General features: G+C 52.7%; 1 protein-coding gene across 4 annotated transcripts in view; it reads right to left on the reverse strand.

Moving 5' to 3' along the window:
* GTF2IRD1 (GTF2I repeat domain containing 1) overlaps positions 1–27799 on the reverse strand; it is a 151334-nt gene that overhangs the window by 31862 nt on the left and 91673 nt on the right. For 3 of the 4 annotated variants that reach the window (XM_055292846.2, XM_055292843.2, XM_063646337.1), the window contains exons 15-22: positions 27708–27755; positions 26681–26746; positions 24934–25117; positions 17275–17324; positions 17004–17060; positions 14748–14831; positions 13791–13974; positions 13183–13211 (exon numbers count right to left, since the gene is read on the reverse strand). In XM_055292846.2, the coding sequence (XP_055148821.1) occupies positions 13183–13211; positions 13791–13974; positions 14748–14831; positions 17004–17060; positions 17275–17324; positions 24934–25117; positions 26681–26746; positions 27708–27755 (702 nt within the window). Of the gene's footprint in view, positions 1–13182; positions 13212–13790; positions 13975–14747; positions 14832–17003; positions 17106–17274; positions 17325–24933; positions 25118–26680; positions 26747–27707; positions 27756–27799 lie in introns of all 4 variants that reach the window. The other variant, XM_055292844.2, reaches the window with a different exon arrangement.

Consider the following 27799-nt stretch of genomic DNA (forward strand, 5'->3'; position numbering starts at 1 on the left):
GAGGGAGGCAGGGGTCAGAGGGTGTGTGCCTGTGTGTGACTGGGGACAAGGAAATGACTCTCAGGTCTTGGGCAGCAGAAGGGAGGATCATGGAGGATATCCTTGTTCTGTATCACCTCAAAGAAATGGAGGCCCAAAGACAGTTAACTCATCCAAGATCAGAGACAGTAAGTTAACTTATCTAAAATCAGAGACAAGCAAGTTAACTTATCCAAGATCAGAGATAGTAAGTTGACTTATCTAGATCGGAGATGGTAAGTTAACTCATCCAAGATCACAGGTGGCAAGTTAACTTATCCAAGATCAGAGATAGCAAGGTAACTTATCCAAGATCAGAGATAGTAGGTTAACTTAATCCAAGATCACACAGCTCAGAAGTGATGGTACTTCTTCCTGAGAAGGCAAAAAGGGACCTGTTCCTGTGCCTGCCGCTGTTCAGTCCCTCCCTGTGTCCACCCCAGTACCCTCTGCAGAGGTCAATCCTATACTAGCATCCGGGCCTGGCTCAGGTCATCCTATCCAGGAAGCCCATCCCACCACAGCACCCACTGGGTGACAGGAGACCCCACAGAAGAGAGAGGCTTAGCAGGAGATCAAAGAGGACAATGACAAGTGGTGCTATCGTATTTGAGGCTTCTGGCCTTTCTCCACTTGTACCCCCTGACAAGGGATCACAGCCCTCTGCCTGGCAGGCGTTTCACCCACAGCTGAGCTTCTTGAAATGGGCCTCAAACAATTCTGGTGGGGGTGAGAGGTGACTGTAAGTGGAATGATCTTCCTCGGTGACATGTAATTTTTTTTTTTTTTTTTTTTGAGACAAGGTCTCACTCTGTTGCCCAGGCTGGAGTACAGTGGCAAAATCATAGCCCACTACAGCCTCCAACTCCCAGGGTCAAGCGATCCTCCCACATCAGCCTCCTGAGTAGCTGGGACTATAGGCACACGTCACCATGCCCAGCTAATTTTTTATTTTTTGTAGAGACAGGATCTCTTTATGTTTCCCAGGCTGGTTTCAAACTCCTGGATGCAAGAGACCCTCCTGCCTTGGCCTCCCAAAGTGCTGGGATTACAGGCGTGAGCCACTGCACCCAGCTAGCAGCATGTAATTTGACATAGTTCCTTAAACTGAGATGAAAGTGGAACGTTTACAGAGGAGACGATGTGGGGATGTCCTAGATAAAACTGGAGCCTGCCAAGAGCTTGGCCCCAACCAGTGGGGCTGTACAGGTTCCTCCGCTATGGGGACGTCAGCAGAAGAGCTTACCAGGGCCAGGCCTGAAGGGCCCAGTCCATGCTGCAAAGTCAGGCCTCCCAGGCCGTCCACGCTCCATCCTGGCCAGTCTCTCTGCCTCACCACCTCCCACTCATGACAGCCCATCCCTCCTCCTCACCTGGTCATGCACTCCAGGGTGGCCCCAGGGGAGGCAGATGTGGCGTGGGCAATTCTTCCCATTTTACAAGTAGGGAAACTGAGGCCCAGGTAGGCAAGCCTGACTTGCTGGAGTCACACAGGAAGTTGGCAGCTCTGCCACATCCCTGGGGTCTGGGGCCCCTGCTCTGGGGAAGGAGAGGTGGGGCGCTGCCTTCCCACAGTCCCCTCAAGCTGGCAGGGACGGCTGTACCCCCAGGGTCAGAGGAGAACTAGAAGGAGCAGAAGCTGGCCTGGGTCCGGGGAGAGCCCTTGTGTTTGCCCAAAAGGGAGCTGGAGAGGGGCGGCTGGGCCCATATGCAGGGAGGAGCTGTGGGGAGCTGGCGGCGGGACAGCAAAGAGAAGTGGATTTGGTGGGTAAAGAGGCCTTTCCTTGGTTCTAGTCCTCCCCGCAGCCCCTCCCAAACAGGCAGGGCTCTCCTGTCCCTTTCTCTTCTCCTGCAGCAAGCCCTATATGAAGCGGCCTCTCTGTGAGTGGCAGCTCAACCTCTGCTTAAATGCCTCCAGTGACAGGGAGTTTACTACCTTCCACAGCTTTTAAAAAATGTTAACCACTGCTATTCAAGAACAATTCTAGAATTTCTTTTTTTTGAAAGATAAGGTCTCATTCTGTCTCGCAGGCTAGAGTACAGTGGTGTGATCATAGCTCACTGCAGCTTTGACTTCCTGGGCTCAAGCGATCCTCCCTCCTCAGCCTCCCGAGTACCTGAGACTATGGATGTGTGCCACCATACTGGCTCAATGTTTTCATTTTTTGTAGAGACAGGGTCTCACTATGTTGCCCAGGCTGGTCTCCTGGCCAAGCAATCCTCCTGCCTTGGCCTCCCAAAGTGCTGGAATTACAGGCGTGAGCCACTGCGTCTGGCCTTTTTTTTTTTTTTTGAGACAGAGTCTTGCTCTGTCATCCAGGCTGGAGTGCAGTGGTGTGATCTCGGCTAATTGCAACCTCTGCATCTCAGGTTCAAGTGATTCTCCTGCCTCAAGCTCCCGAGTACCTGGGATTACAGGCGTCTGCCACCATGCCTGGCTAATTTGTGTATTTTTTGGTGGAGACAGGGTCTCACCATGTTGGCCAGGCTGGTTTCGAACCCCCGACCTCAGGTGATCTACCCGCCTCAGCCTCCCAAAATCCCGGGATTACAGGCTGAGCCACCACGCCTGGCCCTGCTGTTGCTTCTGAGGTTTGAAAACCGCTGCCTCAATGCTGACTCAGCTCTTCTTACCCAAAGATTCCCCCACCTCATCTACTCTGTTCCTGCACAGTCGCCCTTTCCTCTGATGCCCCGGGCAGGTCTCTCTCTGCCAGCTCCATGCTTCTGAGAGGCCCCCAGCCTGCCTGCCACCCTGCCTGCACTAAATACCACTCAGGTTTCACTATGGGCCCCTGGATGTGTCTCACAAGCCCACAGACCCAGCCTTGGAGACGAGCGCCACCATCACCCTTCCAGAACCTTCCGCCCTCTTCACATCCTGCTGCTGCCTCTAGATCCTAACCCCATCCATCGTGGGGCCCAGCTGCCCACTGCCTGGGTTCAGACCTTCTCAACACTCCCTGGCTTCTCTGCCCTGGTTTTGCCTTCTCTAATCCACCCTTGGTGGGTGGAAATATGGTTACCATGGTAACCTGAAGACAATGCAAATCTGATTGTATCATTACAATGACTGGAAAAACCGCCAGTGCCACAAAATAAAGCTCAAGTCACTAGCTCTGCAGTCTAGGCCCTTTACCATTCTGGTAGCATTTTTGGGGGCTATTTTCCTTCTCCCCCACTGCACAACCCCGTCTGGCCACCCCAGGCTCAGGCTGCCGAACAGCATAGACCAGGAAGTGGCTTTGGCCTCATGCTAACTACCTGATTTTTGCCTGTTTCAGGCTGTTTGCTCAGTTACAAAATGGGAAGGAAGGACAACAGCACCCGCCTCACAGGCTAAGCGTCTAAGAGGCTGTGTGTGAAAAGCCCACAGCACAGCGTCTGGCACGCGTGGACGTGCGGGATGGGAGGAGGGGATTTCCCAGCTCCTCATCTCTGCAGGGACTGGCCCCTGGCCTAGGGAACACCAGCTCCCCAGGAAGGGGGAGCTTTCCCTGACCTCCCAGTGTGTGGCAGGCAGAGGAGAGTGAGCTACTTCTGGGAGGGGAGTTGGGGGAAAGGGCAAGTTAGTCTTTACTGAGGGTGGCAGTGAGCTGACACTTTGGTCTCACCTCAGCTGCAGAAACCCACCCTGCTCCCGTCTTATTTCCTGGGGATTTCAGCTGTGTGCAGGCATAGATGCGTCATCCAAGTGCCCCACATGTACCTTGACCTCCTCTCCTTCCTCTGGCCAGTCCTGAACCTCTTGGTGATCCATGGTGGCACCTCTGTGTCCTACATCCTTCTCTGGCCATCTCCTTCCCTCCTTCCAGCCCTCCCTCTAGGACCCTGACCCCAACTGTCCTTCATCCCCATGGGGACATTTAGTCCACTGACTCATCACCCTCCCCTGTCCCTCCCTGAGAGAAGGAGCAGGCAGAGAGGAGCTTGCACGAGCCTTCAGCAACCCTCTTCCACCCATCCTGTTTCTTTCTTCTTCTTCTTTTTTTTTTTTTTTTGAGTCGGAGTCTTGCTCTGTCACCCAGGCTGGAGTGCAGTGGCACAATCTCGGCTCACTGCAAGCTCCGCCTCCCGGGTTCACGCCATTCTCCTGCCTCAGCCTCCCGAGTAGCTGGGACTACAGGTGCCCGCCACCATGCCAATTTTTTGTATTTTTAGTAGAGACAGGGTTTCACTGTTAGCCAGGATGGTCTTGATCTCCTGACCTCGTGATCTGCCTGCCTCGGCCTCCCAAAGTGCTGGGATTATAGGCGTGAGCCACCACGCCCGGCCCTTTCTTTTTTTTTTTTTTCTTTTTTTTTAAAAAAATAGAGATGGGGTCTTGCTATGTGGCTGGTCTCAAACTCCTGGGCTCAAGTGATCTTCCTGCCTTGGCCTCCCAAAGTGCTGGATTACAGGCGTGAGCCACCACACCCGGCTCCGTTCCCTTTCTAAGCAGGGTGTTCCTTTTCTTGCCATTCCCCCCATCCTCCTTCCTCTCCCACCACTCACCTCCCTCTCTACTGAATCTGCTGAAGATCATGCAGCTGCTGTTCCTACCTCTAAAACCCTCTCTTGGCTGGGTGTGGTGGGTCACATATGTAATCCCAGCACTTTGGGAGGCTGAGGCAGGTGGATCATTTAGGTCAGGAGTTTGACACTGGCTTGGCCAACATGGTGAAACCCCATCTCTACTAAAAAATACAAAAAATAGTTGGGCGTGATAGCACGCGCCTGTAATCCCAGCTACTCGGGAGGCTGAGGCAGGAGAATCACTTGAACCCGGGAGGCGGAGGTTGCAGTGAGCTGAGATCACGCCACCGCACTCCAGCCTGGGCGATAGAGTGAGACTCTGTCCCCTCCCTCCGCCAAAAAAATAAAGCCCTCTCTGCCGCTATTCCACTCTCCACTCTTGTTCATTCTCTCCTGCCCTCTAAAAGGTGATCCTTTTAGACCTGACCCCCTGATGTGTGGCAGGCAGAGGAGAGCAAGCTACTTCTGGGAGGGGAGTTGGGGGAAAGGGCAAGTGAGTCTTTACTAAGGGTGGCAGTGAGCTGGCACTTTGGTGCTTGGTCCTTGGCAGATTCAATCACTTGCCTTTCTCATTCTCTCCTGAGTCCACTATTCCACTCTGGTCCCCACCACTTCCCCCAAAATTGCTCTGAACCATCCCACTGCAACCTGTTGCTTAGCCCCTCCGTCTACTCTCAGGCATTAGGACTGACCTCCCAGCAGAGGCTGGTGCAACCAATCACCCTCTTTAGTAAGTTTCTTCCTGGGCTTCACCTGCAGGCTTTCCACCTCTCTCTCCTCTCTCTCCTTTTTTTTTTTTTTTTTTTTGAGACAGGGTCTCGCTCTGTCACCAGGTTGGAGTGCTGTGGTGCAATCTCAGTTCACTGCAACCTCTGCCTCCTGGGTTCAAGCGCTTCTCCTGCCTCAGGCTCCCAAGTAGCTGGGATTACAGGCATGCGCCACCATGCCCGGCGAATTTTTGTATTTTTAGTAGAGACGGGGTTTCACCATGTTGGCCAGGATGGTTTGATCTCCTGACCTTGTGATTCGCCCGCCTCGGCCTCCCAAAGTGCTGGGATTACAGGCGTGAGCCACTGCGCCTGGACCTCCATATGTTTTTGTTGTACAAATAAATGAACCCAAAGGATTAACTACAAGCCTAAAGGTTGACACAGGCAGGACCAGTGTAATAGCTGCTGGTAGCCAGGAGGGGACAGCAAAGAGCCACCCAGTGTGGATGAGACCAGAGGGGTGGCAGGGAAAGAGGGCGTGGCTGCAACCCACTTCAGGGACACACAACAAGCCCTAGGCTAGTGGTAGAGCCTGCCCTGGGTTCTGAAGTATAATAAAATGGTAAAGACTTAGGTTCAAATCTCTGCCACACTATGCTGTGTGACCTTGAGAAAGCTGCTTAATCTCTCTGAGCCTCAGTCCCCTCCAATAAGGCCAGCTACTTGGGGAGATGATGTGGTAACGTGAGTGGGCTTTGTAACGAGCAAACTGTAAGTGTGACGTGGTCAGGCGCGGTGGCTCACACCTGTAATCCCAGCACTTTGGGAGGCCGAGGCGGGTGGATCACCTGAGGTCAGGAGTTCGAGACCAGCCTGGCCAACATGGCAAAACCCCATCTCTACTAAAATAGGAAAATTAGCCTAGCATGGTGGCGGGCACCTGTAATCCCAGCTACTTGGGAAGCTGAGGCAGGAGAATCGCTTGAACTCGGGAGGCGGAGTTTACGGTGAGTTGAGATCATGCGACTGCAGTCCAGCCTGGGGGACAGAACGAGACTCCGTCTCAAAAAAAAAAGTGTGACATGAGTGTTAGGTGTCTGTGGTGTGAAGGGCTGCTCAAATGTCCATAACTGGGGGACAGGGTAGTTACATAACCATGATACAGCCTGAAGAGGGAACAGAGCTTTTTAAAGACATGGGAATATGTTTATGTTTTAAGGTTAAATGTGTAAATTTATAGAAAGAAGAACAGTGAGATGTAAAATTAATAAGCTTGGGGGGAAATCTGGAAGAAATGTATCATCATAAAAATGAACAGCCATCTGGGTTGTTAGATTTCTGTATTTTCCAAATTTCTACCATGGGCATATATTTGCATTTCTCTTTAGTGTGTGTGTGTGTGTGTGTGTGCATGTGTGTGTGTGTGTGTGTGTGTTTTAGAGAGAGGGTCTTACTCTGTCACTCAGGTTGAAGTGAGGTGATGTGAGCTTTGTGATCATAGCTCGCTGCAGCCCCAAACTCCTGGGCTCGTGACCCTCCTGCCTCAGCCTTCCTAGTAGCTGGGACTACAGGCACGCACCACCACCCACCACCATGCCCAGCTAATTAAAAAAAAAATTTTTTTGTAGAGATGGGTTCTCACTATGCTGCCCAGGCTGATCTCCAACTACTGGCTTCAAGCAATCCTCCTGCATTGGCCTCCCAAAGCGCTGGGATTATAGGCATGAGCCACCATGCCCGGCCCCCTTTAGGTTTTTATGACCTACTAGAATGTTCTTCGGATGGAATATTACAGCAGCTACCTGGGTAGAGGGTTTCTCCCACCGTAGTCACCACCACTTCTTTGCAGCATATCCTGAACAGCTCCCATTAGCTGTCCTGGGTTTTCTTTTTTCTTTCTTTTTTTGTGACCGGGTTGCGCTCTGTTGCCCAAGCTGGAATGCAGTGGTGCAATCTCAGCTCACTGCAACCTCCGCCTCCCAGGTTCAAGTAAGGTTCTCCTGCCTTAGCCTCCCAAGTAGCTGGGATTACAGGCATGCACCACCATGCCTGGCTAATTTTTGTATTTTTAGTAGAGTCGGGGTTTCACCATGTTGCCCAGGCTGGTCTCAAACTCCTGACCTTACGTGATCCACCCACCTCAGCCTCCCAAAGTGCTGGGATTACAGGCATGAGCCACCGTGCCCGGCTGAGTCTCCCTAATTTAATTCAGTGCCACTGCAGGCAGGTGGGGTGTGGCCTGGCTGGGCAGTATAGAGCTACCAGCTACCAATGGTGTTCAGCCCCCAGGGTCGAGCGTGGGTTTTCTCAGCCCCTTGCAGGCAGGGCTGGAGTTCCTTCTGGTATGAGTTGGGGGACCCAGTCCCTCCATCTCTCTGCAACCCGAGGCCCCCCACCAGGTCCCCTCCAGTTCAGCCTGGTGCCTTCCAGCACCCCTGGCCCCCAGAAACCCCTAGCCCACAGCTCCCTTGACCTGAGGCCTGAAATTCACCCACTGCCCTCTGAGGCTTGGTGCAAGTCCAAGTATGCCTTCCTCTCTAGCCAGACACCTGCTCGCCACTCAGCATGTCAGAGCAGGCAGGGCCTCTAGATTTTAGTGGGGAAACTGAGGCACTGAAGGCAAATGTGATGTCCCCAGTTGGGAAAACATTAAAGACATTCTGGGCTTATCTCTCTCTCTCTTTTTTAGAGACAAGACCTCACTCTGTCACACACACTGGAATCATGGCTCCCTGCAGCCTCCAACTCCTAGTCTTGAGAGATCCTCCCGCCTCAGCCTCCTGAGTAGCTGGGAATACAGTCGTTCGTCCCCACCATGTCTGGCTAATTTAAAAAAATGTCTTTGCAGGATGGGATCTTGCTATGTTGCCCAGGCTGGTCTCAAACTCCTGGGCTCAAGTGATTCTCCCATCTTGGCCTCCCAAAATGCTGGGATTATAGGTACAAGCCACCACGTCTGGCCTGAGTCATCTCTTTTGACCCAGAACAAAACCAGTCCAGGAGTGGCTGTACGCTCACCCTACACTGGGGAGGCTCACAGCTCCAGGGTGCAGTGGGGCTCTTGCAATTTAATGACTGATTCATCATCAAAAAAGCACAATGTCAGCCAGGTGCGGTGGCTCACGCCTGTAATCCCGACACTCTGGGAGGCTAAGGCGGGCTGATCACCTGAGGTCAGAAGTTCGAGATCAACCTGGCCAACATGGTGAAACCCCATCTCTACTAAAAATACAAAAATTAGCCGAGTGTCATGGTGCACACCTGTAATTCCAGCTACTCGGGAGGCTGAGGCAGGTGAATCACTTGAACTCGGGAGGTGGAGGTTGCAGTGAGCCGAGATCGTGCCATCGCACTCCAGCCTGGGCAACAAGAAGCGAAACTCCATCTTAAAACAAACAAAAAAAAACCAAAACCAAAACAAAAAAGCATAATCTCTTTCAGAATTTTTACCTTCTCAGGGTGGTTCTGTTAGGAAAGGCTTCCATGGGAACCTTCAATAAGTGACCTAAAAAAATCTCAGAGCCATTCTTTTTTTTTTTTTTTTTTGAGACGGAGTCTTGCTCTGTCGCCCAGGCTGGAGTGCAGTGGCACAATCTTGGCTCACTGCAACCTCCGCCTCCCGGGTTCACGCCATTCTCCTGCCTCAGCCTCTCCGAGTAGCTGGGACTACAGGCGCCCGCCACCACGCCCGGCTAATTTTTTTGTATTTTTAGTAGAGACGGGGTTTCACCGTGGTCTTGATCTGTCGACCTCGTGATCCGCCCGCCTCGGCCTCCTAAAGTGCTGGGATTACAAGCGTGAGCCACCGCGCCCGGCCGAGCCATTCTTTTTATTTTTTATTTTTCCAGACAGCATCATGCTCTGTCACCCAGGCTGGAGTGCAGGTGCACAATCTCAGCTCACTGCAACCTCCACCTCCCGGGCTCAAGCCATCCTCCCGCTTAGGCCTCCTGAGTAGCTGAGACTACAGGTGCATGCCACCATGCCTGGCTAATTTTTAAATTTTTTGTAGAGACAGGGTCTTGTTATGTTGCCCAGGCTGGCCTCAAACTCTTGGCTTCAAGCGATCCTCCTACCTTGGCCTCCCAAAGTGCTGGGATTACAGGGGTGAACCACCGTTCCTGGTTTAGAGCCATTCTTTTTTTTTTTTTTTTTTTTGTTGAGACAGAGTTTCACTCTTGTTGCCCAGGCTGGAGTGCAATGGCGTGATCTCGGCTCACTGCAACCTCCGCCTTCCAGTTTCAAGAGATTCTCCTGCCTCAGCCTCCCGAGTAGCCGGGATTACAGGCATCTGCCACCATGTCCAGCTAATTTTTTTGTATTTTTAGTAGAGACGGGGTTTCACCATGTCGGCCAGGCTGGTCTCGAACTCCTGACCTTGTGATCTGCCCACTTCAGCCTCCCAAAGTGCTGGAATTACAGGCTTGAGCCACCACGCCAGGCCCTAGAGCCATTCTTAACAGGGTTTGTCCCCCTGGAAAGTTCCCGAAGCCTCACCCTCATGGGAATTCCCTGCTGAGTGCCACAGTCATCTCTTCACCACTCTGTTTCCACTCTCCCATCCTTGCACAGAGATCCCACTATTAGGCCTTTTTCAAGCATGGACCTTCTCATGCTTAGTCTCTCTGTGGTGTGGAAGTGTCTAGTGGGTGGGCCTCACAGAAGGTTCCAGGCCCTGGTGCAAACTCAAGGGAAACGATGATCCAAAATGGACTCAGATAAAGTTTCTGCCACTCTGCATTGGGGGCTCTTGGTAGGAGTCCAGTTCAATTTTAGAAAAATAAAAATACATGTCTCGCACTTCTGAGTTTGCAGACTAAGGTCCATTCTGTATTTGCAAATGAGGACAAAAAGAAAGGCGGCTGGGCGCGGTGGCTCACGCCTGTAATCCCAGCACTTTGGGAGGTCAAGATGGGCGGATCACTTGAGGCTGGCCAGGAGCTGGAGACCAGCCTGGCCAACCAGCCTGGCCTTTCACCATGTTAGGGTGTCTAAAAATACAAAAATTTAGCCGGATGCTGTGGCACACGCCTATAATCCCAGCTACTCAGGAGGCTGAGGCAGGAGAATCATTTGAACCTGGGAGGCGGAGGTTGCAGTGAACCGAGATGACACCATTGCACTCTAGCCTGGGCAACAAGAGCTAAACTCCAGCTCAAAAAAAAGAAAAAGGGGACAATTGGGGGAAAATAGTCCTCCCAGCTCACCTAGCACTGCCCATCTTTTTCCGTATTCAGATCACATGGCGAGGCAGGTATGCTTATCCATCTTAGTGGTAAGGAAGTGAAGGCTCAGATTCCCACGGCTAGTCAGGCTGGTACAGGGACTTGAACAAGATGGCGCTTTCCCATGGCCCACATACTGCCTGGGACCCTGAAGGCTGACTCCTGGGCACTGTCCCTAGCCACCTGCCTCTCTGCAACTACCTGCCACCCCTCCACCTGCCCTGGGACACCTGCCTCCAGATGAAGGGGCCTGCTATTGCCTCTGCCTCCCCCAGCAGACCCCAGCTTCCACTCTGATTCACCCTGGAACTGCCGGTGCTGGCCCAGGCCAGGCTTTGGGGACTGTGCGAGGGAGGGTTTGAGAAAAGCCCATTCTGGTGCAGGAGTAGCACTCAGTGACCTCTGGTGAACCCTCGGAGACTCCCAGGAGCCTGGACATGTTCCCAGCCCAGCATGACTAGTGGCATGAGTAAGTGTGGAGCTGGTTCTCCAGGCAGATACCTGGCTTGGGTGCCAATACCTGGAAAGGGGCTGGCAGGTCCGTCCCTGAGGGCTGAGGCCACGGCCACCTGCTAGCCCTGGGACACAGAGTATTAATACGTCACTCACACTGAGCCTCAGTTTCCCCCTCTGTAAGGTGGGCTCTAGCATCAACCTCCTAGCTATGAAGACTAAATGAGATGCCTCCTCTGTCTGCACTCTGCTGTAACCCTAGTTCCTAGAATACCGCCTTGCTCCAGCAGGACCTCCAGAAATACATGTGAAAGGCACCCGCATAAAGCATCCAGCGCAGGGCCAGAAACCCAGTGACCTCTCAGCCGGGTGTCCTCCAGAGCCACACTCACTGCACTGTGCTGCTGCAGCTTCCACTGTCTCCACCTTTCCAACATCATCTGACCACTCTGCCCCTCTGAGAGCTCCGGAAACACACTTCTGGCATCCAGTGACCCCCCCAACCCCTGCTGTTCATCCCGCCAAACACAACCCACCTTCCTCTCTGCCTCTCAAAATCCCATCTTCCCCTGAGGCCCAAGCAGGGCCTTCCTTACTCCAGGAAACCCTCTCCAACTACTCCTCACCCTCCTGATCCCCCTTCTGGGGGTTCCCATGGCCTGTCGGCAGCCGCCATATCACTGTACCCTAAGTACTTTTTTTTTTGTTTTTTTGAGACAGAGTCTCGTCCTGTCGCCCAAGCTGGAGTGCAGTGGTGCGATCTCGGCTCACTGCAACCTCTGCCTCCCGGGTTCAAGTTATTCTCCTGCCTCAGCCTTCCAAGTAGCTGGGATTACAGGTGTGCACCACCACACCTGGCTAATTTTTGGATTTTAAATAGACATGGGGTTTCACCATGTTGGTCAGGCTGATCTTGAACTCCTGACCTCAAGTGATCCTCCTGCCTTGGCTTCCCAAAGTGCTGGGATTACAGGTGTGAGCCACCGTGCCCGGCCCACCCTGGACGCTCTGGCCAGCCCTTAGTGCTCACCAAGTGGCATGTCACCCCGCAGGGACAGCCCCTGCAAATCTGGGTTTGGGAGGCCAGGACACAGTCCATGGTGGAAACAGAAGTGGATGGGTGCCTTAAAAAGGGTCAGGAGGTCGGGTGTGGTGGCTCATGCCTGTAATCCCAGCACTTTGGGAGGCCAAGGCAGGAGGATCACTTGAGGCCAGGAGTTTGAGACCAGCCTAGCCAATATGGTGAAACCCAGCTCTACTAAAAATACAAAAATTAGCCGGGCATGGTGGTGCCCACCTATAATCCCAGCTACTTGGTAGGCTGAGGCAGAATAGCTTGAACCTGGGAGGTGGAGTTTGCAGTGAGCGGAGATAGTGCCATTGCATTCCAGCCTGGGCAACAAAGTGAGACTTGGTCTCTCTCTCTCCAAATATATATATATCTATATATAAATAATATTTTTAAAAAAAAGGGTCAGGAGAGGCACTGCACTGTTTAAGGCAGGGTAGGCACCACCCACATCTTACCAACATGCTTGTGGTCCCCATGCAGACCCAGACACCCCTCTTTCTGTGGTTAGGAACCCACTCGCCTCCAACCTCATCTGTTCACTGAGGTCAGCCAGACCCCCTTTATCAGGAGGAGCAGGTGCACTGACCCGGCCTGGCCCCTCCCTCCTGAACCCAGACTGGGTAAAACTTAGAAGTCACTGGCGCCACCACCCCTTTCTCTGCCCCAGGATCTGGGGCCACATTCAAGCTTGGCCTTCCTCCATCTACCTGGGGCAGGCGCCCAGGTAAGGTGGCTAAACAGAAGGGCAGAAGCCTAGGCCGGGTGCAGTGGCTCACGCCTGTAATCCCAATGCTTTGGGAGGCCGAGGTGGGCAGATCACTTGAGGTCAGGAGTTTGAGACCCGCCCTGGCCAACATGGTGAAACCCTGTCTCTACCAAAAATACAAAAAATAGCCAGGCATGGTGACAATTGCCTGTAATCTCAGCTACTCAGGAGGCTGAGGCAGGAGAATCGCTTGAACCCAGGAGGTAGAGGTTGCAGTGAGCCGAGATCGAGCCACTGCACTCCAGCCTGGGTGACAGAGACGGACTCTGCCTCAGAAAAAAAAAACAAAAACAAAGAAAGGCAGGGGCCTGGCTTCTATTCCCAGACCCCAGAACCTGTGCCCCACAGCAGGCTTAGCGCCAGCTCCCAGCACCATGACCAGGCCCTATTCCCAGTGCCCCCTCCACAGCCAGTGCCTCTTACCAGGCTTTGGGATGAGTCCTTGGAAAGGCCTAGAAGAGAAACAGAGGCACGGGTGTCATGGGGAGGGCCTGGGGGATGAGGAAGACACCCCTGGGATTCAGTGGCCTCGGTCTCCCCTGGGAGCACCCCAGACCTACAGCAGCAGAGTCTTCATTTTAACAAGCTGCCCTGGGGCTCTGTATGCACATGACACTGAGATGATGTGGCCGGGTGCTGGCATTGGCAGTGTCACTCTGCAGGACGCAGACCTGGGCCTTGTGCAGGCTTTGCCCTGGCTGGCCTTGGGACCTTGGGCAAATCCCTCTGATGGGGGCTGAATAACTTTCCCGGGGGCTGGGGGTCCAGTGAGTGGGTGTTGCTGAAGAGGGTGAAGATGCCCTCGAAGGCTGCCCTTGCCATGGGGGGGTGACCAGTCCCACTTCTGAAGGGCTCCCTGCACTCGGGCTGGCCTGCAGTCCCTCTCCAGCCACCCCCAGGACCCAGGATGGTGCCAGGAGAGCCGCCTTGTCCGGGGGGAGGGCAGGACCTAGGGAAAGGCTAAGGATTCGCAGGTGCAAGCCCCCATCTGAGCTCGTCCTGCCTCTTCATCCTCACCCTTCCCTGAGTACCTGGTGACTGTGAACTTGATCTTGTCGGCCACAGCAAGAATCCTCTCCAGGTTCTGGGAGCCGAAGGTGCAGGGCTTTCGGAACGGGATTCCTGGGGGCAGCCCCTCGATGATCACGGAGCCGGGGTTACTCTTGATCCGCTTGTAGGGGACCTGAACCGGGTACTTGATGCCCAAGGCTTCCCCTGTGGGCGAGAGGCAGGGTCCTGCCCATCAGGAGTGAGAGGCAGCGTGGGGTGTATGTACATGGGACTGCAGGGGTGTGATGGAAAGACATGCGTGCAGGAGAGTGAATAGTATGAGAAAGCTCTCATGTAGCACCGTGGAAAGGTATAGGCATTACAATCTGAGCTATTCGATCAGAACATAAAAAAAGGCCAGCATGGTGGCTCATGCCCATAATCCCAGCATTGTGGGGGGCCAAGGCAGGAGGATCTCTTAAGTCTAAGAGTTCGAGATCAGCCTGGGCAACATAGCAAGACCATGTCTTTACTAAAAATTTCTAAAAAATAGTTGGGTATGGTAGTGCATGCCTGTAGTAGGGCAGCCACTTGGGAGGCTGAGGCAGGAGGACTGCTTGAGCCCAGGAATTTGAGGCTGTAGTGAACCATGATCACGCCACTGTACTCCAGCATGGGTGACAGAGTGAGAAGTGCTGGGATTACAGGCATGAGCCACCAAGCCGGGCCCCTGTCTATTAAATTCTGTGTGTAGTTGTTGAAAGTGTATCTCACCTCATTGGTCTGCAAGGCTCATGAGTACAGGGACTGTGTCTGTTTTATTCACAGCAATATCCCCAGTGCCTGAGACAGTGCCTGGCATGTAGTAAATGCTCAAGAAATACATGTAAAGGGGTGAAGTGTTTCCCCAGAAATGCCCTCGGCTGGAACTGGGAAGCCTCCCACTTCTCTGCGCACAGCAGCTGCGTGTCCCTCCCCGGGGGTTCTGCACTGCTTACCGTATTTCTTATTGAAAAGGTCCTGGACCTGCTCCCTTAGTGTGTTGGCGATGTCGATCCGTGAGAGCCTTGCATCATAATTTTCTGCAAAGCGCAAAACGATTATGGGTTTGGGCTGTTCTGTGAAAAGGCACTTGGTGACTTTTAAGGAAGATGATTTTCTAATTATGGGGAACTCCTTCTCTGGCAATTAAAGGATCTTTGGAGTGGGCCCCTCAGGTCCTTCAGTACTGATGTCTTGATGGAGATGTGTTTTTTTCAGAAGGACATGCACTGTTGCCACAACAGTGATGAGTTGGAAATTAAGTTAATTGATGACATTTGAAAACCACCAAACCAATAAATAAGCCCCGGAGGGGAGGGACATTATAGAGTGCAGAGTCCTGTGCCCTGGGCTGGTGGGCAGGGGGTGGGGGCTTCATGAAGTCACTAGGGGGCTGGAGACAAGGGAGGGAACGGACGCCCAGCTGATCCAGCAGATGGTGGAGGACGGGCAGTCCCCACAGACACAGGGGACGGGCCTGGCAGCTCCCAATGCAACTTCCACCTCCCAGGCTCAAGCAATTCTCCTGCCTCAGCCTTCTGAGTAGCTGGGACCACAGGCATGCGCCACTGCACCTGGCTAATTTCTTCTTTGTGTTTTTGGTAGAGATGGGGTTTTGCCATGTTGCCCAGGCTGGCCTCGAACCCCCGAGCTCAAGTGATCTGCCTGCCTCAGCCTCCAAAAGTGCTGGGATTACAGGCATGAGACACCGAGACACCCTCACCCAGAAAGTGTTCATTAAAAATCCCCAAGTGTGGCCGGGCGTGGCGGCTTATGCCTGTAACCCCAGCACTTTGAGAGGCCGAGGCGGGAGGATCACCTGAGGGCAGGAGTTGGAAACCAACCCGGCCAATGTGGTGAAACCCTATCTCTACTAAAAATACAAAAATTAGCCAGGCATGGTGGTGCATACCTGTAATCCCAGCTACTCGGGAGGCTGAGGTGAGAGAATCCCTTGAACCTGGGAGGTGGAGGTTGTAGGGAGCCAATATCATACCACTGCACTCCAGCCTGGGTGACAGAACAAGACTCTGTCTCAAAAAAAAAAAAAAAAAAAAAAAAGCTGGGTGCAGTGGCTCACACCTGTAATCCCAACACTTTGGGAGGCTGAGGTGGGTGGATCATCTGAGGTCAGGAGTTCAAGACCAGCCTGTCCAACATGGTGAAACCCCATCTCTACTAAAAAAAATACAAAAATTAGCCGGGTGTGGTGGTGTGTGCCTGTAATCCCAGCTACTTGGGAGCCTGAGGCAGGAGAATTGCTTGAACCTGGGAAGCAGAGGTTGCAGTGGGCTGAGGTTGCGCCATTGCACTCCAGCCTGGGCAACAAGAGTAAAACTCCATCCAAACAAACAAAGACAAGTGCCAGCATGTGCTGGAGGGATCCCAGACCACCATCTCTCTCTCTCTCTCTCTCTCTCTCTCTTTTTTTTTGAGACAGGGTCTTGCTCTGTCACCCACGCTGGAGTGCAGTGGCACGATCTCGGCTCACTGCAATCTCCGCCTCCCAGGTTCAAGCGATTCTCCCGCCTTAGCCTCTCTAGTGGCTGGGATCACAGGTGCACGCCACGTTGCCCAACTAATTCTTGTATTTTTTTTGGTAGACACGGGGTTTCACCATGTTGGCCAGGCTGGTCTTGAACTCCTGGCCTCAAGGGATCCACCTGCCTTGGCCACCCAAAGTGCTGGGATTACAGGCGTGAGCCACTGCACTTGGCCTCTGATTTCTTTTCTTAAAATAGACATAGAGGTGGGTTCTATGTTGCCCAGGCTGGTCTCGAACTCCCGGCCTCAAGCGATCCTCCCGCCTTGACCTTCCCAAGTGCTGAGATTACAGGCGTGAGGTGCCGAGTCTGGCTCCTATTCTGATTTCAAAGCACTAAGACCACAGCTAATTGCTGAAAAAGGAGTGGGCGTGTCAGCTACCTCTGGGGGTGGGGCAGGGAGGGAGCAAGCAGGCCCCTGGGCCCTGTACCCTCCCATCCCCCAATTCCCCCCACCATCCACCTGTAGGCACCCCCTCTCCCCTGGAGTCTCTAACACAGAGCTGGCAGGGTACAGCCGGGCCTGGGCTGCCAACCTGGCTTGCCTGGTCCCTTAGGCCCTGAAGTTGGGGGCCAGCTCCTCCCCACTTTCAGCCTGGCCCTCCAAACCCAAACCAGGTCAAGGTCCTGGTGCTGGGACAACAGACCTTCCCGTGAGCTCAACCTTACCTTGAAAGCCCTGTCTCTTCAGGCTCTCGTCCACCAGAGGGTCCCCGGAATCCCTCTCTGCGGGCAGGGCAGGGGGAGAGAAGCCAAGTGAGGAGGCAGTTCCTGGGACCCAAGATGGCATCATTAGGGGAAACCCAATGTGGGGGTGTGGGGAGAATGCCAGGGCCAGGATGGGAGCAGGACAGAGGCAGCAGGAAGAGGGGCTGGTGGCAGAGGCCTGGGGCCCTCCCTTGCACGCCCACACCATGGCCCGCGACCCCACGCAGGGTACCTTGACTATCCACGATAGGCTCTTTGACTCCCTCAGTGAGCAGCTCTGGCCTGGAAAACATAAGCGGGGCTATCACAGAGGTCCCTCCAAGCATCTCTGGGACTGCCCAGTCCTCCCCTCTGGGCCTCGGTCTGCACATCCCTGCAATGGACCCTCCTGGCTCCACACAGTTAGGCCTGGAGTCCCTACCGCCCCACATGTGGAATCTGGGGGGCTGTGCTGGGCTTGAAAGATCCAGCTGGGAGTGAGACCCGCCCAGTCCTAAACAGGTCCATCTGATATCTCACTCACTCCTGCTCCAGGGACATTGCACGATTGTCACTGCCTGGGATTGGAACAGGTGGCCTCAGGGGGCCTCCCGTGGAGCTGGTTTAAAGTTTAGAAACAAGGTCGGGTGCAGCAGCTCATGCCTGTAATCCCACCACTTTGGGAGGCCGAGGAGGGTGGATCACTTGAGGTCAGGAGTCTGAGACCAGCCTGGCCAACATGGTGAAACCCGTCTCTACTAAAAATACAAAAATTAGCTGGGCGTGGTGGCAGGTGCCCATAATCCTAGCTACTCGGGAGGCTGAGGGAGGGGAATCACTCGAACCCAGGAGGCGGAGGTTGCAGTGAGCTGAGATAGCACCACTGCACTCCAGCCTGGGTGACAGAGTAAGACTCTGTCTCGAAATGAAAGAAAAGAAAGGAAAAGAGTAGAAACAGTTGGGGCCCACTACGTAGCAAGAACTCCAAGCTTCTGGAAAGGTCTGAGATCTACGGCTCACGTCTGAGAGCTGCTGTGTCACTGCAGTCGGAAGCGCCAGTGACCAAGCCCAGCTTTAGATTATACTAATGTCTTTAGCTCCACAGACTCCAGAAAGCCCTGCTCAGACATGAATCAACCTTCTTTATCATACCGCACTGCTTCTAAAGTCTCCGTCTTCAGCACAACTTGTCCTGTTAGAGCAAGCCTGTTGGGGGGCTGGGGTTTGTGGTGGGTACAGGACACTGGGAAAATCATGCTGGCCAGAGGGCGGCTGTCGAGGGATGGCAGGGTGGGATATGGAGTGGAGAGGTAATAGGCCTGGAGAGGTAATGAGCTCTCTGTCACAGGGGTAATCAAGCAGCAACTCCGAGGAGTCTCTGCCTGGGAGTGAGCCCACAGGCCAAACTCTCAGGGAGGGCACCCCTGGGGTCCCCAGTAGATGAGGATTTGGTGCCCGCTCTGGCGGTGGGCATCTCTTAGGCTTCTTTCTGTACAGTGCCAGGCACAGAGCTGGGGTCGCGGGGCCAGGGCTGGGAGGGGAAGCATAGCCCTACCTTGAACCACAGTCTCAGGAGCTAGAAAAGGCTTAGGACTGCATTTAGGCCTCTCCTCCTTATGGGAGAACTCAGCAGTAACCTTAGAGAGGCAGAAGCTGGGCAGAGTCCCTGAGTCCCAGGCCAGAGTAGCGACAGTGCTTCTCCTTAAATAGAATAGCACAGCCGGCTGCCAAGGCCACAGGGAGTAACAGGAGGAGCTGGCCTCAAACCCACCAGACGGCCTCTCCCGTCGGCCACTGCGCTAACCTGCCTCCCTTTCCAAATGACAGGTGGAGAAAGCCATCGTGACTTTAAAAAATGCTCAAGTCTGGGAGCGGTGGCTCAACCTGTAATCCCAGCACTTTGGGAGGCTGAGGCAGGGGGATCGCTTTGAGCCCAGGAGTTCGAGACCAGCCTGACCAACATGGTGAAACCCCGTCTCTACTAAAAATACAAAATTTAGCCAGGCATTGTGACACGCGCCTGTTATCCCAGCTACTCAAGAGGCTGAGGCCGGGGTATCGCTTGAACCCGGGAGGCGGAGGTTGTAGTGAGCCAAGATCGCGCCATTGCACTCCAGCCTGGGCACTAGAGTGAGTGAGACGCTGTCTCAAAAAATAGAGAAAAAAAAAAAGCAACCACAAAAACCAAAAACCAATGCTCATGAGCACAAGGTGTCTCTGCACAAAACCATAAAAAATGTCATTCATGAGGACTTGCTGTTGAATTGGCACCTAACCTCAAGCTGCCCGGGTGCTCCTGGTTTATGGTTTGAGGGAGTGGGTGTTGAAAGCAAAAACAAAAACAAAAACAAACCAGAATGAGAGCCTGTCTCTAAGAATTTTTAAAAAATAAAATAAAATTCAAACTCATTAAGCTGGCCCCAAACCCATGTGATCTGGCCCCTGCTACCTTTTTATTTATTTATTTATTTATTTATTTATTTATTTATTTATTTATTTTGAGACAGAGTTTTGCTCTTGTTGCCCAGGCTGGAGTGCAGGGGCGTGATCTCAGCTCACTGCAACCTCTGTCTCCTGGGTTCAAGCAATTCTCTTGCCTCAGTCTCCCGAGTAGCTGGAATTACAGGCCCCCCTTACCACGCCTGGCTAATTTTTGTATTTTTAGAAACGGGGTTTCACCATGTTGGGCAGGCTGGTCTCGAACTTCTGACCTCAGGTGATTCACCCTCCTCAACCCCCACAAAGTGCTGGGATTACAGGCGTGAGCCACCGCTCCTGGCCTATTTTTCTTTTTTATGGAGATAGGGTCTCACTATGTTACCTAGGCTGGTCTCAAACTCCTGAGCTCAAGCAATCCTCCTGCCTCAGCCTCCCAAAGTGCTAGGATTACAGGCGTGGGCCACACGCCTGGTCCCCTGCTACCTCTTGGGCCTCAACCTCACCATCGTTCCCTCACTCACCCTGTACCAGCTACAAGGGCACCTTGCGAGCCTTCAAACACACAAGCACATTCTTGCCTCAGGGACTTTGCATGACTTTTTCTCTGTCCCAACAGTCTTTTTTTTTTTTTTGAGACAGAGTCTCCCTCTGTCACCCAGGCTGGAGTGCAATGGCGCAATCTCGGCTCACTGCAACCTCCACCTCCTGGGTTCAAGCGATTCTCCTGCCTCAGCCTCCTGAGTAGCTGGGATTACAGGCATGCGCCACCACGCCCGGCTAATTTTTGCATTTTTAGTAGAGACAGGGTTTCACTATGTTGGTCAGGCTGGTCTCGAACTTCTGACCTCGTGATCTGCCTGCCTCGGCCTCCCAAAGTGCTGGGATTACAGGCGTGAGCCACCGCACCTGGCCTGCTCCCACACTCTTTATGCACCTGGCTGGCCCTCTCCCTTCATTGGGTCGCCGCTTCAATGTCACCTCCTTATCCAGGTTCCTTCTGTCCCTCTCTCCCCCTCACTCTGCATTATATCCTGTCACAGCAGTTATCTCTACCTGACATGATATTTTGATTTTGTCTGGGTGACATCGGCAGCTCCAGGGCAGGACTTGGTGGCATTTACTGCTGGGCGGCAAGCCTGGGACCTGGCAAGTGCCCAGGATGGTTTTTTAGTTTGTTTGTCTCTTTGTGTTTTTTAATATATATATATATGATATATATATTTATATATAATATATATGATATATATTTATATATTATATATATCATATATATTTATATATGATATATGATATATATATCATATATAAATATATATGATATATATTTATATATAAATATATATATATCATATATATTTATATATAAATATATATCATATATATTTATATATAATATATAAATATATAATATATATGATATATATATTTTTAAATTTATTTATTTTGAGAAGGAGTCTCGCTCTGTCACCCAGGTTGGAGTGCAGTGATGCGATCTCAGCTCAGTGCAACCTCCACCTCCCAGGTTCAAGTGATTCTCGAGCCTCAGCCTCCCGAGGAGCTGGGACTACAGGTGTGTATCACCACGCCCAGCTAATTTTTGGTACTTTTAGTAGAGATGGTGTTTCACCATGTTGGCCAGGCTGGTTTCAAACTCTGGACCTCAAGTGATGTATCTGCCTCAGCCTCCCAAAGTGCTGGGATTACAGGTGTGAGCCACCATGCCCGGTTGTATTTTTAAAGGGACGAGGTCTTGCTCTGTCACCCAGACTGGAATGCAGTGATGCCATCATAGCTCACTGCAGCCTGGACTTTCTGTGCTTAAGCGATCCTTCCACCTTCCACCTCAGCCTCCCAAGTATCTGGGACTACAGGCACATACCACTGCACCTGGCTAATTTTTTAATTTTAAAAATAAAATAGAGATGGGGTCGCTATGTTGACCAGATTGGTCTCGAACTCCTGGCCTCAAGCGACCCTCCTGTTTTGTCCTCTCAAAGTGCTGGGATTACAGGTGTGAGAATTTTTAAAATTTTTTTTGAGATGGGGTCTTGATACATTGCCCAGGCTGCTCTCAAACTCCTGGGTTCAAGCGATCCTCTTGTCTGGGCCTCCCAAGGTGTTGGGATTACAGGCGTGAGCCATCATGCCTGGACAGAATGTATTTTTTAAAAAATTTAAAAAAGTTTGTTTTTGAGACAGGGTCTTACTCTGTCACCCAGGCTGGAGTGCAGTGGTGCAATCGTGGCTCACTGCAGCCTCGACCTCCTGGCTCAAGCAATCCTCCCACCTCAGCCTCCCAAGTAGCTGGGACTACAGGTGCACACCATCAAGCCTAGCTAATGTTTTTTTTTTCCCTAGAGATGGGGTTTCACCACGTTGCTCAGGCTGGGAATTTGTTGAAGGAAGCCCTCCTTCAACCAGTACAGTACTATACATGTATATAGTAGAGCCAATTACTGTACTATAATTACACATATTCTCTTGTGAATCTTTATTTCCCTGTTTTCACACATCTGATGGGCTATATGTCTATCACGAGTTTATCCTTAAACCACCTGAAATGCAATCTTCCCTCTTTATTTTTTTATTTTTTTGAGACAAGAGTGTTACTCTGTCCCCCAGGTTGAAATGCAGGAGTGCGGTCTCGGCTCACTGCAACCTCCGCCTCTCCGGTTCAAGCGATTCTCCTGTCTTTGCCTCTCGAGTAGCTGGGATTACAGGTGCATGCCACCATGCGTGGCTAATTTTTTTTTTTTTTTTTTTTTTGAGACGGAGTCTCACTCTGTCGCCCAGGCTGGAGTGCAGTGGCGTGATCTCGGCTCACTGCAAGCTCCGCCTCCTGGGTTCACGCCATTCTCCTGCCTCAGCCTCTCCGAGTAGCTGGGACTACAGGCGCCCGCCACCACGCCCGGCTAATTTTTTTTTTTGTATTTTTAGTAGAGACGGGGTTTCACCATGGTCTTGATCTCCTGACCTCGTGATCCGCCCGCCTAGGCCTCCCAAAGTGCTGGGATTACAAGCGTGAGCCACCGCGCCCGGCCGCTAATTTTTTTTTTTTGAGACAGAGTTTTGCTCTTGTTGCCCAGACTGGCATGCAATGGCACGATCTCGGCTCACTGCAACTTCTGCCTCCTGGGTTCAAGCCAGTTCTGCCTGAGCCTCCCGAGTAGCTGGGAGTACAGGCACCCGCCACCACGCCTGGCTAATTTTGTATTTTTTAGTAGAGATGGGGTTTCTCCATGGTGGTCAGGCTGGTCTCAAACTCCCAACCTCAGGTGATCTGCCCGCCTTGGCCTTTCGAAGTGCTGGGATTACAGGCATGAGCCACCGTGCCCGGCCTTAATTTTTGTATTTTCAGTAGTCCTGATCTCAAGTGATCTGCCCACCTCAGTCTCTCAAAGTGCTAGGATTATAGGCATGAGCCACCATGCCGGCTCAATCTTCCTTTTAATATGCCCAGACACACCGGGCATGTGGCTGCATTTCATCTGGCCTGCTGAAGCCTTTGATTCTATTGCACAAAGCACGACTTTTGCTCTCCAGCCCTGTTGCGTAGCTTTTTGCTATCTGCAGCAGCCTCCCTCCTGGCATAGAGCAGGCCCTGCAGTAGAGCTCCCTGTCCCAGAGGATCTCCTCGCCACTGTGAGTCTCCCAGTTTGAGAACCATCTATTCCCCTGGAGGAACAAACCCTTAAGAGTCTCTTCTTTCTTGCTGCTTTCAACCAAACCAAGCCTAATTTTTTTTTTTTTTTTTTTGAGACAGAGTCTCGCTCTGTCACCCAGGCTGGAGTGTAGTGGTGCAATCTCAGCTCAGTGTAACCTCCTCCCCCCAGGTTCAAGTGATTCTCGTGCCTCAGTCTCCTGATGACAGGGAGATTACAGCTGGGATTACAGGCGTGAGCCACCACGCCTGGCTAATCTGTGTATTTTTAGTAGAGATGGGATCTCACCATGTTGGCCAGGCTGGTCTAGAACTCCTGACCTCAAGTGTCTGCCTACCTTGGCCTCCCAAAGTGCTGGGATTACAGGCATGAGCCATCGTGCCCAGCCATAAACCAAGCCTAAATGTGTGCTATTACAGTAACGTAGAAGTAACAAACACAAAATGGAAATATGATCCTCCCATTCCCTGTTTTTTTTTTTTTTTTTTTTTTTTGAGGAGGGGTCTTGCTCTGTTACCCAGGCTGGAGTGCAGAGGTGCAATCATAGCTCACTGGAGCCTTCAAATCCCGCCTGGGCTTAAGTGATCCTCCCACCTCAGTCTCCTAAGCTGAGATTACAGGTATGCACCACCATGCCCAGCTAATTTAAAATTTTTGTAGAGACGGGGTCTCGTTATGTTGCCCATGCTAGTCTTGAACTCCTGGCCTCAAGTGATCCTTCTGCTTCAGCCTCCTGAGTAGCTGAGACTACAGGCATGTGCTGCCACACCAGAGTTAAAAAATTTTTTTTTGCAGTAACAGAGTCTTGCTATGTTGCCCAGGCTGATCTTGAACTCCTGGGCTCAAGCAATCCTCCCACCTCAGCTTCCCAAAGTGCTGGGATTATAGGCATGAGCCACTGTTCCTGAAATCCCCCAACCACATTTTTACTCAATAACTGCCACCACCTTCTCCAAAGGGACTTTTTATCCTAGCTGGGCACACAGGGTGTATCCACGGGTGCTGCCCCAGGCCCTTGCTGGCAAAAACACAACATGCTCAAAGAAACAGAAAGAGCCTGGAGAAGCCGCTGCCGGACTTTCCCATCCTGGGACGATGGGGCACTGCCCCCAGCCCCTGGCCCAGGACACCAACACGCCAGCCTGGAGAACCCATGAGCTAATGGGACGTTCCCATTCTGCATCTGGGCAAACTGAACACTGCTCTCCTGAGACTGCGAGAGGGGTCAGCTCGGTGGCTTTGGGTCTGGCAGGCCTGGGGAGCCTCATGTCTGCCAACTGCAGCCAAACCCCATCTAACACCTTGCTGTCAAAAAAAAAAAAAAAAAAAAAGAGAGAGAGAGAAAAGAAAGGCCTGGTCCGGTGGCTCATGCCTATAATCCCAGCACTTTGGGAGGCTGAGGTGGCTGGATCACTTGAGGTCAGTAGTTCAAGACCAGCTTGGCCAACGTGGTGAAACCCTGTCTCCGCTAAAGATACAAAAATTAGCTGGGTGTGGTGGCGCGCACCTGTAGTCTCAGCTACTCAAGGGGCTGAGGCAGGAGAATCAGTTGAACTCGGGAGGCGGAGGTTGCAGTGAGCCAAGTTCGCACCACTGTACTCCAGCCTGGGACACAGAGTGAGACTCTGTCTCAAAAAAAAAAAAAAAAAAAAAAATCAAAAAATTAGCTGGGCATGGTGGCACATACCTGTGGTCCCAGCTATTTGGGTGGCTGAGGCACAAGAATCACTTGATGGCAATTTGGTGCTGCTTCTGCCCCTGGGTGCTGAGCAGGCCTGGTGCTGTCTCCCGTGGACCTGGTCAGGCCTTACCTCTTGATGACAAACTGGATGCTGTTGCTGGCCTCCAGAATCTTCCGGAGCTTGGCGATCCCGAAGCAGTTGGGCCTGCGGAGGGAGATGCCTTCAGGCAGTCCCACCACAAACAGCTCCTCCGGGTGCATCAGAAACTTGGAGTACGGCACCTTGACGGGCTCCGAGATGCCAATGGCCTTGGCTGCAGAGACATGGCTGCTGTAGGGCCACCTGGTGCCACGGGGCCAGGAGCCTCAACCCCTGTGTCCCGTGCCTGTGTGGGGGGCAAAGCTGCCAGAGCCCTTTTGAGGGCCTGCCAGCCTTCCTGGGAGGTGGAAAGAGTGGCCCCCCCAGCCTGCAGGAAAGGAACCTGGAGTTTAGAGGGGCTGTGACTTGTCTGAGGTCACAGAGCCACTAAACAGCAGAGCCAGGGGATAAGAACTCAACCCACGGTTACCCCAAGGCCCAGGCTGGGTCCATGCCCTCATGCCCAGGCAGCACAGAAGCCACCACTAATGGCTGCTGAGATTCGGCATTGCTTCCCCCTAAGTCCATTGGGCCTCACCCTTCCAGAAGGGCCCCCCAAGTGTCCCTCCTGCCACCATAAGCAACCCCACATGCAGCCCAACACCACGCCTTGGAATGAGACCGATCTCTGCCATTGAGTAGTGTGGGGCCTTGGACAAGTCACACCCCTTTACTAGGCCTTAGTTCTCCTCATCTGTAAAGTGGGTCTTAGGACATGGGGATTTTGTGAGATGGGATACAAGAACACGAGGGGCTGGGTGCAGTGGCTCACGCCTGTAATCCCTGCACTTTGGGAGGCTGAGGTGGGTGGACCAGCCTGGCCAAAATGGTGAAGCCCTGTCTCTATTAAAAATGCAGGCTGAGTGTGGTGGCTCACACTGTAATCCCAGCACTTTGGGAGGCCGAGGCGGGCAGATCACGAGGTCAGGAGATCGAGACCATCCTGGTTAACATGGTGAAACCCCATCTCTACTAAAAATACAAAAAATTAGCCGGGCGCAGTGGCGGGCGCCTGTAGTCCCAGCTACTCGGGAGGCTGAGGCAGGAGAATGGCGTGAACCCGGGAGGCGGAGCTTGCAGTGAGCTGAGATCGCGCCACTGCACTCTGGCCTGGGCGAAAGAGTGAGACTCCATCTCAAAACAAAACAAAACAAAAAAAAACAAAAATTAGCTGGGCGTGGTGGCGGGCGCCTGTAATCCCAGCTACTCGGGAGGGTGAGGCAGGATAATTGCTTGAATCCGGGAGGCGCAGGTTGCAGTGAGCTGATATTGCGCCACCGCACTCTAGCCTTGGCGACAGAATGAGACTCCATCTCAAAAAAAAAAAGGGGGGGCGGGAAAGAAAAACAAAAGAAGAACATGGGGAAGCACCTTGCCTCATGCCCGGCACACCACTGAGGTTATCTTATCTTCTTATTATGAGTCTTCTTTTGGACCCTGGGTGAGGGTGAGGGCAGAGGGCTGAGGGCTGGAGATATTACAGGGGAGGGAGTGGCCTCTCCAACCTGTGGCTGAGGCAGAGTGTGAGTGAGTGAGCCAGGGAGCCTGAGTGGCAGCCTCTTTAGTGTTCCCATCCTCATGATGGGTCCCAGTACCTCCCTTCTCTCTCTCCCTTGTCCCTGCCCAGAGAGCAGCTGGGATGGGAACAGGCAAGGGGATGCGTCCAAAGCCCTTCTGCGAACAGGGCAACTGGAGGGGGGCCGGGATGCCCCCAGACCCTGTCCCACTTCTTGCTCACCGTATCGTGTGTTGAAGAGCAGCTCCACCTGCTTCCGCAGGGGCCGGATCACATCACCGTGGCTGTCTGGAAGGCAAAAGGCAGTCTGTTGAGGCTCTTTGGTGGCAGCCTCTTGGCTGATGCTCCTGTTCTGCTGGTACCAAGATTGGCCCTGTGGTGGGATCTTGGAATGGGGGAAGGCTGGGGCAGTAGCGGTGGGTAACTTATTTCCTCAGAAATGGCACACGCAGACAGGTCCACAATTCCCGGGCTCACATTCTTGTTTGTGAAATCAAATCTAGGGTGCCACCAGCCTGAAGGAAGATTTGGAAGGTTCTGTGGACTAGGAGTGACCATGGGTCTTTCTAGGTATGTGACTAACCATGTGACTGAGTATGTGACTGAGTATAGTATGTGACAGAACTAGTGGGTACAAGCTAAGCCTGCAAATTGAGCAGGCTGCCACCAGGTGGCAGTGGAACTGTGTTAAGACTTCATGGTACCTCCTGCCAGGCTGGGTTTGGGGAAGTTACAATTCTCTCCTCTGACACTCATTCTATTCCAGGATACTACAGAGATGAAACAGACCCACTCTCACCCTGGCCTCCCTCTCTCTCTGTCCTACTTCCATTCTCAGCAGGGAGGGAATTCTTACGTTCCTGAGAATGGGCGTGTCTGCTGGACACAAAGCCAATTTTGTGCTTTGAGGCCTCTATTCTACTTGTTCAGATAGAGGAGGCTCAGTTCCCACTCTTAAAACCTTTGTGGAAAGCAGCAGGGTGTGTAATAAAAACAAAGGTTTACAATTTTCCTTAGCAGTGGGAACTGCTCTCACCTTTGACCAGGAACCTCCTGGTTCTAGAAGACAAGTCCTTAAATCTCCTCCCATATCATGCAGCCCACAGGATTCCCACCCCCAAACCAGGGTGCTAGAGAGAGATGAGGTGGAGAGAAGGAAGAGACCCAGAGGCCAAGGGGAGGTGGACGGCAGGGGAGGAGAGATGGGGTGGGGGTGGGCGTAAAATGTCGGGGGTAGACAGGGCCTCACCCTCCACGGGCCTCTCCTCGGGCCGCGGGTCCTCACTCAGGCCTTTGTCTAAAAGAGAACAGAGGATGCCGGGAAGCCACATTCATCATCTC

The sequence above is a fragment of the Symphalangus syndactylus genome, chromosome 9, assembly GCF_028878055.3.
Source record: "Symphalangus syndactylus isolate Jambi chromosome 9, NHGRI_mSymSyn1-v2.1_pri, whole genome shotgun sequence".
NCBI classification, from domain to species: domain Eukaryota; kingdom Metazoa; phylum Chordata; class Mammalia; order Primates; family Hylobatidae; genus Symphalangus; species Symphalangus syndactylus.